Source organism: Ursus maritimus, unplaced genomic scaffold (genome assembly GCF_017311325.1).
Source record: "Ursus maritimus isolate PB19 unplaced genomic scaffold, ASM1731132v1 scaffold_22, whole genome shotgun sequence".
Classification (NCBI taxonomy): domain Eukaryota; kingdom Metazoa; phylum Chordata; class Mammalia; order Carnivora; family Ursidae; genus Ursus; species Ursus maritimus.
This window is the reverse complement of record NW_024424675.1, coordinates 34,477,092-34,492,717: the sequence shown is the minus strand read 5'-3', so window position 1 is coordinate 34,492,717 and position 15,626 is coordinate 34,477,092. Positions and strand designations below refer to the sequence as shown.

Here is a 15,626-nt window from a genome sequence, read left to right as displayed (position 1 = left end):
GGCCTTTATGTGGAAGCTACTACAAGGGCTGGGCATCAGTGCTCATCAGCCCCTTTCTCTACACATGCTCCTAAGATTATATGCTGTCCCTTCGCAATGTTTTTCCCTGAAAGGCTGCCCTTGACAGCCATCTTTACTGTTTCCTTAATTCCTCAATAAAAAGTTTAAAAAGATAAAGTATCAGGCTTGAGAATAGTTGTTTTTTTTTTTAAAGAAAAGTACAATCACTCATTAGCCCATGGCCTTATCATTACTCCTTCATTCTTGCATATTACTTTTCAGATCCTTAATGGTCATTTTTACCAACTTGCATGAAGGGGAAAAAAAATACCAGGAGGAAGATCCCCCAAATTACTGTCACCAGCCCTCTACTCCATGCATCAGCCCCAACATGCTCCCAAGGGGCTGCATGAAGAGAAAGGGGCTGGTCAAAGAGTGGAGGTGGGGACAGAAGAATCCAGTAAGCCAGTTGCTTAGGGGAGGGGGGGTGGGAGTAACTACACACTGGAGTTTTCTTCCCTAAGGCCACCCTAGGGTGATGCAGAGTGCTGAACCTCCTGCCTGGAATGAGAGCTTCTTTACCTGCCGGCCCCAAACTCTCCCACCTGGCATTTCTCGGAGTCTACGATGGATTTGCCTTTTCTATCACACTTAAATCAAAGCCAGCTCCTACCCACAGCCCTCAGGACCCTGCATGATTTGGCTCTGTTCTCTCTCTAAGTCTCTCTCGTCCCACATCCTCTGACCCTGCTCCAGTCTCACAGGTCTCCGTTCTGTGCCGCAAACATATCAAGACATTTCCCCTGCATACACCTTTTGCACGGGGTGTTCCCTCTGCCTGTAATGCTCTTCCTCCAGGTCTGCACAGGGCTGGCTCCACCTCACCCCTTTGGTCTCTGTCCAATGTCATCTCTTCAGAGTCTTCCCTGATGGCTCCCTTCACAATTACGCATCCCACCATTCCGGATCTTTCAACGGCCCATCACTCTCTACTCAAGCACCATGTTTATTTGTTTCATGGCACTCAACCTCTTCCAAAATCAGCTGGTTTATTCATTTCCTTGTTTATTGTCACTCTCTCCCTCCTGCCATGCACTTGCCATGAGGGCAGGTCTCATATCTATTCTGTTCTGTCCGCTGCTCTAACTCCTTGAGATAGATTCTGGCACATAGTAGGTACTCAAGAAATCTGGCCAGTAAATGAATGAATGACTGGACACCTAACTTAGGCAGTGCCTTAGAGGTGGACAGGAAGGGGCCGCAGCGCCACACTGACCGTGCATCTGGTAGGTGTACGGGCTCTGTCCAGTGGGTGGGGTGCTGAAGCTGGAGCCGTAGCTGAGGAATCCACTCTGGCTGGGGGAATGGTTCAAGCTGTCTTCTGTCTTGATGCCTTGGAGGAAAAAGAAGCACCAGGGACACATGATTAGGATGCTTCCTTGTCACCTATAGAAGAGCTACTGAGTCAAGACGGCACACAATTTTATCAGCTTCTAAACCAGGAGCTGCAAACTTGTAGCTTGTCAGGCAAAGTTAGCCTACAGATGTATTTTGCTTGGCCTGCATATTTTTAAGGAAAATCTGAAATGAGTTGCTTTTGTTTAAAAATCAGGAGATTTCACCAAAAAATCTGAACTTATGGCCTCAACTGGGCGATGAGACGGTCTAGCAACACCACGCCTGCATTCCCATAGGACGACAGACCATCGGGGTAGGTTCCCCAGGTCACCACAAATACTGCACTGTCTCTGAGGCATTAATGCTGGTTTTAAGGTGCTATTTCTTGTGCAGTTGTACTTTTCTTTCCTTTCTTTTTCTTTTTCTTTTTTTTTTTTTTACATCCTAGGACATTGTCAAAAGTAGGGAAGGAAAGGCAGGTCAAGAGGGGCTTGTATTTTGCCCATGCAGTCAGCTTCTTGCTTCCTGCCTGGCTCTGAGGGTAGCGAATTTTCAACCCCCTACTCTACAGGGTAGTGCTATGTATGGTTAATGTCCAGCAGGATTTGGGGTAATGTCAAATGAATCATCCTTCCTCTGTAAAGATGCTGCCACTTAACATACTTTCCACTCTTATTGCATGGGGAACCTGTTTCTCCAAAGGCCACAGTTAAAAATGTGCGCCCTGCTCCAGCCAAAGTCTGACATACTTCCCCAAAGCACAGGCACCCAAAGTCTGACATGCTTCCCCAAAGCACAGGCACCCAAAAGCTGACATGCTTCCCCTATGAGCAACAGGCTGGAGAAGGGACTGTATTGAGGGAGGTGGCCTGATCCGTCATCAGTAGCCCACAGATTGTATTTTTATTGAAAATGTAATAAGCTCTGCTTATCTTGCAACTGTAAAATAGTATCTTGATACTATTTACATCTCTTTAAAGGACATTTCTAGTTCTGGGGCCAGTTTTGTAACTGTGGTTCCTTCCTTTAACCCACTCAGTCTTGTGAATGAAGACAATGCTTCCAAACCATTGGGGAGCAAGGGAAAGAAGAAGAGTCCGTGCTCTCTACCCCCAGCAATTTTCTGAAAGAAAAGCCCACCCTTGCATTTTAGAGGCAGCCCACCATTGTCTCCTGAGCAGCACATGAAGATGTCAAAACATTCTGTAAGACAGACATGGGGAAGTCTATTGTATGCTTAGAGTACTGAGTTCTTTCTCCTGGTTCCTGAGTTTCCAATGTCACCCACCATCAGGTGCCAACAGATTCACTTCTTGTTTGGGCAGAGTCCTGCTTCTTTGTTAAGAAATTCAGATGTACTCGGGTAGATTGAAAAACACAATCACAATATTTTGCAGCTCTTCTTGTCAAGAGGTAGCGTCTATTTTCACACTTCTAGAATCTGCACTGGCCTTGTGACTCGTTTCGACTGGTAGAAGCGGCTGGGTGATGGGAGTTTTAGAGACTAGGCATCAAAGCAGCTTTGAAGCTTCTACCTCTGCTCTTCTGAAACCTGAGACCAGCATGCTGTGAGCAAGCACAGGTTTAAAGGCCAGGTTGAGAGCAAGGCTCAGCCATGCCAGCTGACCTGCCAGCCAAATACAGCCGCATGACAGAGACTGGGGAGACCAGCAGAAAGCCTACCCAGTCAACCCAAATAAGCACCAGAAATAATATATCAGAGTGTTGTTTTAAGTGATTAAGTTTTGGGTATAACAGATAAACGAGTTGTGGTACAAATAATGGAATATTATACAGCCGTGAAAATGAATGAACTGTAGTGGCATGCATGAACAGGGATAAATTTCACGGACATAGGCTGGGTGAAAAAAGCAAGTGTCAAAAGAATGGATACTAGGGGCACCTGGGTGGCTCAGTCGGTTGAGCGTCCCACTCCTGATTTCAGCTCAGGTCATGATCTCAGGGTCGTGGGATAGAGCCCCATGTCAGGCTCTGCGCTGGGCATGGAGCCTGCTTAGGATTCTCTCTCCTTTTCCCTCTGCCCCTCTTACCCCCCATCCCCACCCCGGGCAGGCTTGCAGCTCACTCTTTCTCTCAAAAAGAATGGACACTAAAAAGAAACAATGTACATAAAGTTGTAAAACATGCAAAATAATACTCTACATAAGTCCATGGCCAAATGTGACCTGCTGCCTGTTTTTGTAAATAAAGTTTTATTGAAAGAGACACATCTACTCATTGACGTACTATGGCTGCTTCTGCACTACAGTGGAACAGCTGAGTGGTTGTGATAGTGTATGGTCTGCAAAGCTAAAAAGATTTACTGTCAGGCTCTTCACAGAAAAAATTTGCTGACCTCTATTCTACATAAAGAAATGCAAAGGAATTGATGAAACATCAAATCCAGGACTGTGGGGTTCTCTGAGTAGAAAGGAAAATAACCTTTTGTTTTTAATTCTTAAGTTGGTTGGTCAGTCTTTATGCTTTTACAGATGTCTTAAATGTTGCATAATAAACTGAGGAAAAACATATTCAATCTCCCTAACCTCCTTCTCTCTGGTTTGCTCAAATGTGTTATTTCCTTGAAGCTGTTTCAACAAAAGTAAATAATGCTATTTGCCAAGCAGCAATGAGAAAAGTTTCCTAACAAGATCCAACAAGGTTTGTCCAGACAATGAGCAAACACTGCTTGCTCAGGCATAGGCACATGTGAAGGAAAACGGCTTTTCATCTTACCTGTCATTATTCAGTGACATGAACATTCCAGGTGTGTGTGGCAGCCTGGCCCCTATAGCACTGAGTGTTTCCCTTGGGCTGGCCCTGTGAGCTAAGCCCTTCATATAGATCATAAGATCAAGAGCTGACAAATTATGGTGCGTGGACTAAATCTGACTCACTTCCTGTTTGTGTAAATAAAGTTTTATTGGAACACAGACATACTCATTTATTTACATATTGTCTGGCTGCTTTCACACTACGGTGGTAGAGTTGAATAGCTGTGACTGAGGCTGTATGGTCCACAAAGCCAGAAATAACCACTGAGACCTTTACAGAAAATGGTAGCCGACTTCTGGTATAGATAGTCTCATTTAATCTTCACAATAACCATAAGGAGGCCAGACTTGGTATCACTCCCACTGTATGAATGAGGAAACAGAGGTGGCTCGCCCCGTGTGTTAGGACCAGCAAGCGGCAGAGGTGGCGTGTGAGCCCAGGACGTGTGCTCTTACCACCTGCCATGCTTTGTCTGGGAACAGGGCTACTTTTCTCTTTTACACCGAAAGATAATATGGCTTCATTTTCCCTGGCTGTCAGCCAGGTGGGGTAACTTAGGGTGATTATATCATGAGTCTTCCAGCACAGGAGGGACAGAAAGTTGGAAACGGTGTCCACACCTGTTGGCGGAGGTCTGTCACTGGTAATCCCCCAGCATTTAGGGGATGTAGGCTCGGGCTGTGGAGCTCAGTGGTTAAGAGCTTGGATTCCAGGGCCAGGCTGCCTGGGTTTAATGCCACCGACCAGCTGGGCGACCCTGGGTGATTTATTTACCCTCTTTGGTAAGGACACAGAGTACTGAGGGATTGAGGGTGGCAGCAACTCCATGCTGGTGACTATTACCAACGCCTGGCCCGTTGCTCCCCCAGGACACGTCACTCCTACCTCTAGAATTGCTCCTGCATCTGTCTCCCTCAGTCTGTGCGCTGTTCTGCCTGAGTCCTCCATCATCACCCCATCCACCCGCTTCCTCAGTCTCCCATTGGTCTGCCTGCTTCCCTTTTCCTTCCCTCTGATCCAGGTGCCCCACGGTATCCAAAACGATCTTGAAAAAACCTGGACTGTAGAATATAGCCCTCTGCTTATAAACCCACCAATGAGTTCCCGTTTCTCTTGGAATAAAATCCCAAATCCCTCCCAGGCCTCGAGGGCTCTGCCCACCTCTCCTACCTCATCCCCCACTGTGCTTCAGCTACTGGGTTTCTTGGACTCGCCAAATTCCTCTCCATCTCAGGGGCCTTCCCACAGGCGGTCCCCCTGCCTGGATGCTGTCTCAGTTCTTAGCTGAATCAACTTCTCCTCTAAAAGGCCTCCCTGCACTGGATCCTAGATGAAGTCTTCCTTCTTCTGTTCTTTCCCATGACCTACTTCTCTTCCTTATATTGTGCATCACAGTTTGAAACACATGAAGATTTTTAAATCTTAAATTTTTTTTCTCCCTTTAGGCTGGGGGTTGCAAACTCAAATGTCTTTAGGGGAGCAGCAGATAATTCAAATGCGTCATGTGGGCTGGGTGGGGACCATGATGAATTCAGGCTAATGGGGTCAGCCCTACTCAGAGCCACCTATTCCCAACACAAAAACTGTGAACCTGATCGTCTCTCTTTTTAAAGACATTAGAAATGTAATTTTTTTTATGTTAGCATTTCACATTTTAAAATTAGCAACTAATTTTTAAAATGTCAAGTGTAGTTTTAGGTTAAGAGAGCTACCCACATTATGCACTGGCTTTCACTTTTCAGCCTCTGTTCCAGATTATAAACTCCACGGAGAGCCTACTCTGCTTTGTTGACCTCTGTGTGCCTAGCACATGACCCAACATCATGAAGGAATGAAGGAATGATAAATGAATACACCGAACATAGCAGAGTTAGAGAGAAAAGGGAGGAAAAAAATACAAGAGTGGGTCTCTGCACTCAAGCCATACCATCTGGTTGGGAAAATGACATGAAACATTAATGTAACAGTTGAGGAAACTGCCTGGGGAGATCAGAGGCAACGGGGCCTGGAAGCTAGTGTCCTGCCTACCAATCCTACACTCTGTCCACTAGACATCTGTGGTTTCTACCTGCCCCCTCCTCCTTTGGGAACCACCCCTTCCTCACATTCAGATCAATTCTCTTTCTTGTGTGAGCTTGCCCTGACTCCTGGTTCCATGGGTGGACATGTGGCCCAATGTGGCCATCCAGAGCATTCTATCTTCTCTGCCCCAGTGTCTGGGTCAGCAATGGCTGTGGGAGTCCAGTCAGAAGAATCCCGGGGTGGTGCAAGAAGTCCCAGAGGAGAGAAGCTCTCTTTTGGGTGGAGTTACAACTTGGAACTGCTGAGGCTGTCTTTGGTACCCCAGTGGGAAGGCCTGAGAATGAAACTTAACCTTCCAAAGGGAAGCAGAGAGACTGATGCCTCATATGATTACTTGAGTACCTGGATTTAGCTCTGCCTGAAGCTAGTACCCTAAGATTGTTCAGCTATGTTTGCAATAAATAGCCTATTTCCTTAAGCTAATTAACACTGGATTTTTCTCATTTGCTACCAAAAGAGCTTTTGGTTGATCCATCAGTTACGATGGGAAGGATTAGCATGACTAACAGCCACAGGCAGTGTGATAACTTTATGTCACCCTCACGGGGCCCCAAGGTGCCCAGACATTTGGTCAAACATTATTCTGGGTGTATCTGTGTGAGAGCGTCTCTGAAGGAGATTAACATTTGAATCTGTAGACTGAATAAAGCAGATTGCTCTCCCCAATGTGAGTGGGTCTCATCTCATCAACTGCAGACATGAAGAGAACAAAAAGGCTGAGTAAGAGGGGACTTCTTCTGCCTGAGTGCTTGAGCTGGGACATCAGTCTTTTCCTGCCTTCAGACTGGAGCTGAAAAGTCAGACCTTCTTGAGTCTTAGGCCTGCCTGCTTTTAGACCAGAATTGACACCATCAGCCCTCTTGTTCTCAGGCCTTTGGACTTGAACTGGAATGACACCATTGGCTTTTCTGGGTCTCTAGCTTGCTGACTGCAGATCTTGTAACTTCTCAGCATCCGTAATTGGGTGAGCCAATTCCTATGATACCTCTCTCTCTCTCTAGATATAGATGTAGAGATAGGGATATCTTCATCCCATTGGTTCTTCTTCTCTGGAGAACCCTGACCAATACAGACAGGGGCAGGTGAGCCGTGGGTGGTGGGCCAGGTTCACTGACTCTCCAGTTCTTAGCAGGAAGGTTCTTACAGTCAAAGTCTGTAGGTCTGTTGTTTTTGTCTTCCTGGCATCCATCAATTTTCCTTTGAGAGAACCATCTCTCCCTCAGATATAATCCACATGCTTCAGCCTCCTTATTTCTCACACTTTCACCTTCTTGCCTAGACTGAAGGACTGTCATGTGACCCAATCTGGGCCAACGAGGGCCGCTAGAGATTCTGGTGGGACTATTGGGAAAGAGGCGCTCTTCTTCCCCTGGGTGTGTTGCGCTGAATGGATACCAACCCGGAGTGATGGGCACCATCTTTGCTGCCACATGGGAAGAACTTGTGTGGGACTGGTGCCAACTCAGAGGAAAACATCCGAACCTGGAGTGGGGTGTGGTACTCCTGACAGCATTTGAGCACCTGGATCCAGCCATACTTGATGTTAGTTGTGTCTCTAGATTGCTCGGGATGTGCTGAATCATTAAATTTCCGTTTTTCCTAAGTCAGCTTGGGTTAAGTTTCTTAGTCTTGCAATCAAAAGAGGCCTTGATACCATTTGTGGAACTAGAGCCATATTTAAATGTGTCTGTCCTTTCCCTCCATTTCCAATCCAAAATTAGGCTGGCTGCGTTGACCATTTTGCATTTAACTGAGGCAACAGGGCAGAAGAAAGATCATGATGTTGGGGACCCCAGTGGAAAGCCAGGGCTTGGTGTGGTACTCACTGTAAGAAGGGATTCCATAGGCTTGTGCTGGAGGCGGGTAGGTGGTGTAGGGGGCAGCTTGCTGGATCCCCGCACTGTACTGTGTCTGGCCGTAGGCTGCCATGGCCGGGGCGGGCTGGCTGGGCAGGACGTGTGGGCAAGGTCTGGATGGAAAGAGAGAAGATTCAATCTCCAATCCTAGCCCAGTATCTCTTCCCCCTTATTTTCCTTTGGATATTTACTCTTTCCAGGGCAGAGACAACTTACATGTTTATCAAATCCCATTTCATTTTCCTCTTCCTGGGCACCAGGAAGATTTTATTTCTTGTCTGCCTTGCAGTCAGATTCCACCATGTGACCCGATTCTGCCCTATAGAATGTATAAGCCTCTCCCAGTTCTGGCCAATAAAACCATCCGCTGAGACCCTCCTGCCCTCTCTCCTCCTTCGGCAGCAACTGTCAAGATTGAAGTGGCAGAGCTATAGCATGGATTAGCTCCCGGATCCTGCTTCAGCATGTAGAGGACAGCTGCCCTGGGGAGTTTTATTTAGTCCACACTGAACTTCCAGCGAGTAAGAAACAAGCCTTTGTTTCACACGTGTTGTGTGACGTCACTGGGTCTGTGCTGATGACTGCAGCCTATCCATCCCATCTTACCCACCCTATCTTAGACACCTTCCCAATTGATGCCCTGCTCTTAGCCAAGGGGTGGGCTTGTGATGGAAGAGTTTCCAATCAGATTCTGTCCTGGGAATTTAAATCTTGGGCTGAAGAGCTCATTCCAGCAGCTACGCTCTGAAGACCCTTTGTTACATTCCTTACTATTGCTTGGATCCCGGAAGCTGTCCTTTCCTTGGTCTTTCTCAAGGTCTGATTATTCTGCTTTCACTTACACTGGAAGCCACTCCAGATTTTGGGCTGACATCAGCTGGAGCCTATATTCTGTTACATGCAACCCAAGAACACAAATGGATTCTGCTCTCCATGGTGAATGACAGGTTCCATGAAGGCCTAGGATTTAAAGGGCCACTTACTAAGACATCTGTAATATAACGAGTGCTTCCAATCACTGTGTGTTCTTACCACAGGCTCGAATTGTATCCCATGGGCCTGATACATGCAGTGTATCTCACTGGAGGCTCACATCAACTCTCTGGGGTAGGGGTTCTTGTAACTCCCATTTTCGAGAAGAGGAAACCAAAGGTCAGAGACCTGAAGTCACAGCTAAAAAGTGGGGGAATCTAGAATTTAAATTCAGGACTCTGACTCCAGAGTCCACACTTGTAACTGTGCTGCTTCTCACTTAGAGCATGCAGACTGACCCAGCCCCAAAGGCAGCAATAAGTAAAGTCAAGGTGGGTTGCTCTAGCAGGAAGGGGACAAGATGGTGGCCCAGGAGCCATACACAGTCCATGGAGCCATAGATAGAATTTCTTTGGCTAGTGCAGTTATTGATTTTTTAATTTGAATTCATCACGATTATTTTCAAACCATAAGGTTTCTCTCTCCCCCTCTTCTCTCTCTATCTCTCACCATACACACACACACACACACACTCACTCACTCACTCACTCACTCACACACCCCTACAAAGCAGAAGCTTTAGCAAGCCTAGGTCTGCACTCCTGTATGACTTTATCAATCCATCTGAGTAGCGGCCACTTGTCTATCACACTCCGTCTGCAACAGCCCCTACAGGGTCCACTTCCTTTAGTGATAAAAACAGCTCAAACTTCTTGTGCCTATTATGTGCCAGGCACTGTCCCAATTCCTTTCTGTGTATTGGCTCATTTAAACCTCATAACAACAATGACAACTCCTGGAGGTAGTTACTAATCCTATTCCCATTTTACAGATAAGAAAATGGAGGCCGAGAGAAACTAAGGAACACACTAAATGCACACAGCCGTTGCAGAGGCTGTGCCCTTCACCATTCCACTGCGTCACTCTCCCCCACGAGCTCCCACACCTGGACACCAGGCCATCTGCCCCCAACATCCCGTCTCTAGCGGCTCTAACCAGAGAGCCTGCCAGTAGAAGGTAATGAGAACCCCAACTCCGGATCGGGTTCCATTCTGGCTACATCTCTTTAGCTAAAACCTGTTCATTTCTGGAATTCCTCCTGCACAAGAAGCCGCATGGCAGGTGTGAGATGGGTTCAAAACTTCACGGAATTACAAAAAATGTTCTCCTGCCCTTCTCTCCTTTGGACCACTACTGTGAGAGACGGTTGGGGAAACTTGTTCCAAAGTACGGGACAAACTCATCTGACTCGGAGATGCCACACCCAGTCCTGGAGGGTTTCACTCGCCAGTGTTCCTGCTCGGGGCAGTGCCCGACGACGAGTCCTGAGGGTCGGGACTTACTGCTGAGCACAGAATCTTATCTGAACCTGCTCCCAATTTACACCTGTCCTTGGAACTAGAAGGTGGCAATTCCTGGTGATCAACTCCGGCTTCCCCTCAGAAGCCCTTTCCCCCTTGCAGATTAAACTAGGTGGGGCTACAGTGAAAACCCAGAGAAAGAGGAGCAGAACTCCGAGGCCTTGAAGAAAAGTTTAGGTGCATCTGACAAGCCTGTGCTGTTACTAACAACCCCCCCAGAATACGTGCAGGGAAAGGACGGCTGAGACAGTGCGCTCCTTCTAAACAGTTTCTCCGGTGCTGTCAAGGGAGGCGCACGTCCACGTTAGATGAGCTGACCCTCTAGACCAAGGGCACCCTGGCCACCCGGCTGGGCCCAACACAGGGCTTCCCATGCTGCAGGGCGCAGACTGGCAGCTCCCCGAGGGCTCTCAGTGAGCCGTGGCCTTCAGGGAGCTCCCTCTGCCCCCTGAGCCCTGCTGGTGGAGCACTGATGCTGCCCACCCATGTGAGGGGGTCTCTGCTTTACCGGCCTGTCCCTCCCCTCAATGGGCAGTTCCCCGAGGGGAGGGGCCATATCCCGCCCATCTCTGGGACTTGGGGTCCCATGTGGGATGTGGCCGGAAGGAGTGCTGAGTGGGTGCTGGCGCCAGAAAAGAGGATGATGGCGGGGGGTGGGGAGGCAAGAGGGAGGCAGAAAGAGCAGGACAGAGAGGGAAAAGGGAGACAAAGTAAAGAAGGGAGAGGAAAGGAAGGAAAGAACAGAGGGAAGGAGGCGGGGGTGAAGGGAGGGTGGTAAGAACTGAGAAAGAATCTGTCCAGGAAAGGAGAGGAAGGGGAGGGCAAGAGAAGGAAAGACTAACAAAAAGAACAAAGAGAAGAAGGGAGAAAACAGCCAACACTCAACACTCCGCTCCAGGCTTCATTCTCAGCCCTTTTGACATGTTCTAGCTCATTTCATGGGGCAGGCATCTTAATGGGCCCCTTTTAAGGATGGGGAGACTGAGGCTTGTGAGGTAGCTCAGCTCGGAAGTGCTGGCTCTGGGATTCCCCTCGGGGACTCTGGCCCCAGAGCCTCTGCCCTGGAAGGGGGACAAAGGGAGAGAGGCAGGAGGAGGCGGGCCAGGGTGCTCACCTTGCGAAGAGCTGAGACACACTCCGGGGGGCTGATGTGGTGATGCCTAGACGGAAAAGAAAAGTTGGAAGGGCTTTAGCTGTCAGAGTGATGATCCACAGAAGCTGTGACTTTAGACGCTGACCTGGGTGGGAAGAAACTCAGAGAACTGTGCCAGGGACTTTCTTGACCACAAAAGCTCATCTGAGGCACATCTGCGCACTTTCCTTCTTGAAAACCCTTTCTGGGTGACTTCTATCTCCAGGTACTAATTGAAAGACATTAAAGAGTTTATAGCGTCTTGAAATATCAGAGCAGAACACTCTCCCTTACCCCTTGCAGGGATGGGGACACTGAGGCCAAAGGGACAGAAAGAACATGCTTGAGTAAGGTCACATAATAGAGAGCAGCACAGCTGGGACCTGAACCAGATTTACTGACTCCCAATTTGGTACTATTTCCACCCTGAATAAAGAGCTGCCCCCTTCCCAAGAACGCAAGAATGACAGACACCAGTTGGTTTTGATTATCCAATGTCCATTTCCCTTCTTCTGATGACATCACCATAGTGTTCTTCCTCTCCCGCCCTAGTTTTGGTCCATGGGGTTCAGGTGAGGCTGGCCCCAGCACTTAGGGGAAGGCACATCTTGGCTCATCTCCTAGGCTCCAGCTAGGGTGTGGAGCAGGAAGACAGAAGGGACCTGAGCTCCGGATTCAAGCGTATCTCTGGGCACACAGCGTGCGACGGTCAGTGGGAGATAATAATGCAAGAGGTGATGAACAGGGAATGGAATTAAGCTGAGAGAGAGATTTTCGAGAGGCTTATTTTACAAATGACAGTCCACTGGGGACTATGCTCTGTCATCTTTAACAATGCCACTCAATGTCCTCACGGTGAAGCCCAGGCAAATACTAGATAACATGTCTACTGATTGCACCAGCCTGCCGCTTCGCACTCCCTTGTGCGCAGGGCAGGTCCTATGTCCTGGGGTACATGGCTGGGGTGCCCCTGTGCCTCCTGAGAAATGCTCCAAGATGTCCAGAGTTCTGAGCCTCTCTAGCCCTGGAGCTGGAGGCTCAGAACACCAACTTGCAATTCTAACTCTATTACAGTTGCAATGAGACTTTGGGCAGCTTGCCTAGAGTCTCTGGACCTCGGCGTTCCCTCCTGTGAAATGGGGAAAAACTGATCTCACGAGGATGCATGTGGATTAAATGAGAAGATGATGACGACGTCCGTCATTTACCCAGTGCCTGTTACATGCCAAGCTCTCTTCTAAGTCTGTTACCTGGATTAGAAATGATTAATCCTCACAATCACGCCACGCGGAGGGTTCTGTTCGTATCTCCATATTACAGATGAAGAGCTGGAGGCACAGAGAACTAAACTAACTCACCCAAGGCCACAGGGGTCAGAAGGGGCAGATCTGTGATCAGAAGTCAGGTGGCCTGGCTCCAGGGTCCACGCTGGCACTCATCGTAATGACAGCAACTAGCATCCACGGAGGAGCTCCCTTCATACCAGGCCCTGTGCAGTCCTATGCATGACCTCACTCAGTCCCCACAACAGTGCTTCAAGGCCAGTGATGTCACGGTCCCCACTGTACAGGTGAAGAAACAGGGGAAGACTGAAGACCCTGCTCAGGCCACACAGCCTGTGGGCACTGAAGCTGGGACTTGAACCCCAGGGCCATGTGAGTCCCGAGTCTGTTCCCTGAACCGCCTCCCTGGCTGAGTCAAATTCTGTTGGGGCCCCAAACCCCTGGGTCAAGGGTGGGAGTCCTGGAGCCCATTCAGGGAACAACAGCTAGAGCTAACAGTAAAATCAAATAGACATTAGCAGCAGGTGTTGCCCAGAGTAAGAAGGGTTTGGGTGAGACTTGTGTTCCAGTTACAGATGTGGAAACGTGTTGTGTGTCTGTGTGTGTGTGTGTGTGTGTGTGCACTGAACAGCAGTGTAAAAATACATTTCTTACTATGTGTCAAGAATAGCCACACTCTAATGCCCAGGAAAGCCCCTGGCACACAGTAGGTGCTCACTCAATGCTACTTTCCCTAGTTGGGGTTTGCTGCCCCAGGCACGACCTCCAGCACCCTGTCCTCCCCCTCCCCCAGGACTAGAGAATGAACTGCCTCATTCTGAAGCAGCCACAATGTCATTATTGGTAAAAGCCCACGATCTCAGTGCATTTAGTAACACACAAGTTACTGAATTAAACATTTTGAATATGTTTTCTTAAATAAATATGCAAATATTCATAAAAATCACATCTTATGGAAACATTCCTATGGGCTTGGATTGACTTGGCGTTCTGTAAATTTGAAGCGTTTTTCTGCCCCAATCTCCGTGCCGTGATTTGCATGTTTGCCTCACTCCAGCTTCCTCTGTTCTGAATTGTTGAGTAACCCGCCTTCCCCACATGGGCAGGTCTCCCTCTCCTGCTGTGCAAACCTACAATCCTCTCCCCTTCCCGCCCCAGCAACCCCCCCCCCCCAGAAGACTGCAAGTGAGAGACGGGTATTCAGTAAAAGATTTGCCTTTTGCAGGCTGTGAGACTTTTGAAAAACACAGGCTTTTATCTTTTTGGACTGGTATCATATTGAACTTTTCATCTCAGGAGACCTGGGGGCAGGGAAACCTGGAAAATGAGTACATTATATATGGAATGATCCCCCTCCTCCTTCCTTACTCGCACCCTCCCTTCTGCCTTTTTTCCCAGGTGGGGATGGTGTATACCTCATTGGGAATCCTGATGGCATGTGACAAGGTGGGGCTTTCAAGGTCCTTCTCTTCTTCAGGGGGCCTGGGGGGCACTGTGTCAAGGCCAGTGATGCTCAGTGCTTTGGGCACAGAGGTGGGGCAGAGTCTTGCCAGGAGTGGAGAGCTCTCTCCATCTGGTCCTCTTGCTGTGGTCCAAGGCTATGTCCTAGGAGGTCATGAGGACCAGGAGGCCTGCCTGCAGTTGTCATCATCTGCATACTAGGAAGTGGGCCTGACGGGGCGGTCCTGTGGGCAAAGCCAGCCCTAATGTGACATCGCTGTTCAAGGCGTAGGCAACAAGCTGGTCTTCAGTGTAGCCCAGGACATCTTTCGGTGATCCCCCAGATACCCGCTTCACCACTTTCTGAATGCCACTGTATTTGACAGCTTTCTCTGGATGGCAGTCAGAGCCAGACAGAGCCACTGAGGCTGGAGACACAGGAGGCCAGGTCACTGAGCTCTCCATGCAGCCCAGGTACAACCCCACCCAGAGCCCTGGCAGTGCTGCTGCGTGCAGGCACGACGCTCTGGACAGCAGCATGACCATGGTACCACAGCGTGCCAGAGGGGCAGAGAGTGGGTGGACCGTGGTCATGAGTATAATCTAGGGGGAGGTCATATTTCTCATGATCACCCCAACACCAACATGGGGCCATCGGCACAAGGGGCAGGTGACTCTCGGACTCCACTCACCAAAGTGAATCCTCAGCATCTTCAGGGCGCTGGAAACACTATATTCAGAAGCTGCAGCAGCCCACACTCCTATTGGTGGGATCTGGAGCCTGGTAGATGGAGATGGACTTGTGCTGACCACAGCTTCTTGTTCTCAACCTTGTTAGTGCCACTGAACTTGCCATGACGGCTGAGGCTGAGGTCAGTGGAGGCCTCACCTATGTCCATGTTGCCAGAGTTGAAAGCAGCCTAGTGACCCGACCCGAGATAGCCAATCTCCGAGCCTCACCACATGGCTTGGGAGATGTGGCTGGCACATAAAATGGGACACCTAGCTCTCAAGGGGGGAGGGACAGAGAGCCTCCTCCATTTACTTCTGAATTTAAAGCTCTAAGTCTCCTCTTCCTCCCTAGCTTTCCATGGGTAAAGGAAGAAGGATTAGCTAGACAGATGGCCAAAGCCTCTGGAATGAGCTCATTCATTTATTCACTCATTCATTTACTCATTGCCTACCTGCACCAGGCATGTGCTTAGAACTGGGTTATAACAATGAGCTAAAGCAGTCAGGAACTTCCTGTTTAGTGGGGAAGATAGATGGTAAACAAAGGAATGTGAATAAGTGCTTAATTACAATTAGAACAAGTTGCAAAGGAAGA

At 48.7% G+C, this 15,626-nt stretch overlaps 1 protein-coding gene across 2 annotated transcripts in view; it reads right to left on the bottom strand.

Moving 5' to 3' along the window:
* EYA2 (EYA transcriptional coactivator and phosphatase 2) overlaps positions 1 to 15,626 on the bottom strand; it is a 282,437-nt gene that overhangs the window by 175,310 nt on the left and 91,501 nt on the right. For both annotated transcript variants that reach the window (XM_040638425.1, XM_040638424.1), the window contains exons 3-5: positions 11,559 to 11,604; positions 8,082 to 8,224; positions 1,277 to 1,393 (exon numbers count right to left, since the gene is read on the bottom strand). In XM_040638425.1, the coding sequence (XP_040494359.1) occupies positions 1,277 to 1,393; positions 8,082 to 8,224; positions 11,559 to 11,604 (306 nt within the window). The remainder of the gene's footprint in view (positions 1 to 1,276; positions 1,394 to 8,081; positions 8,225 to 11,558; positions 11,605 to 15,626) is intronic.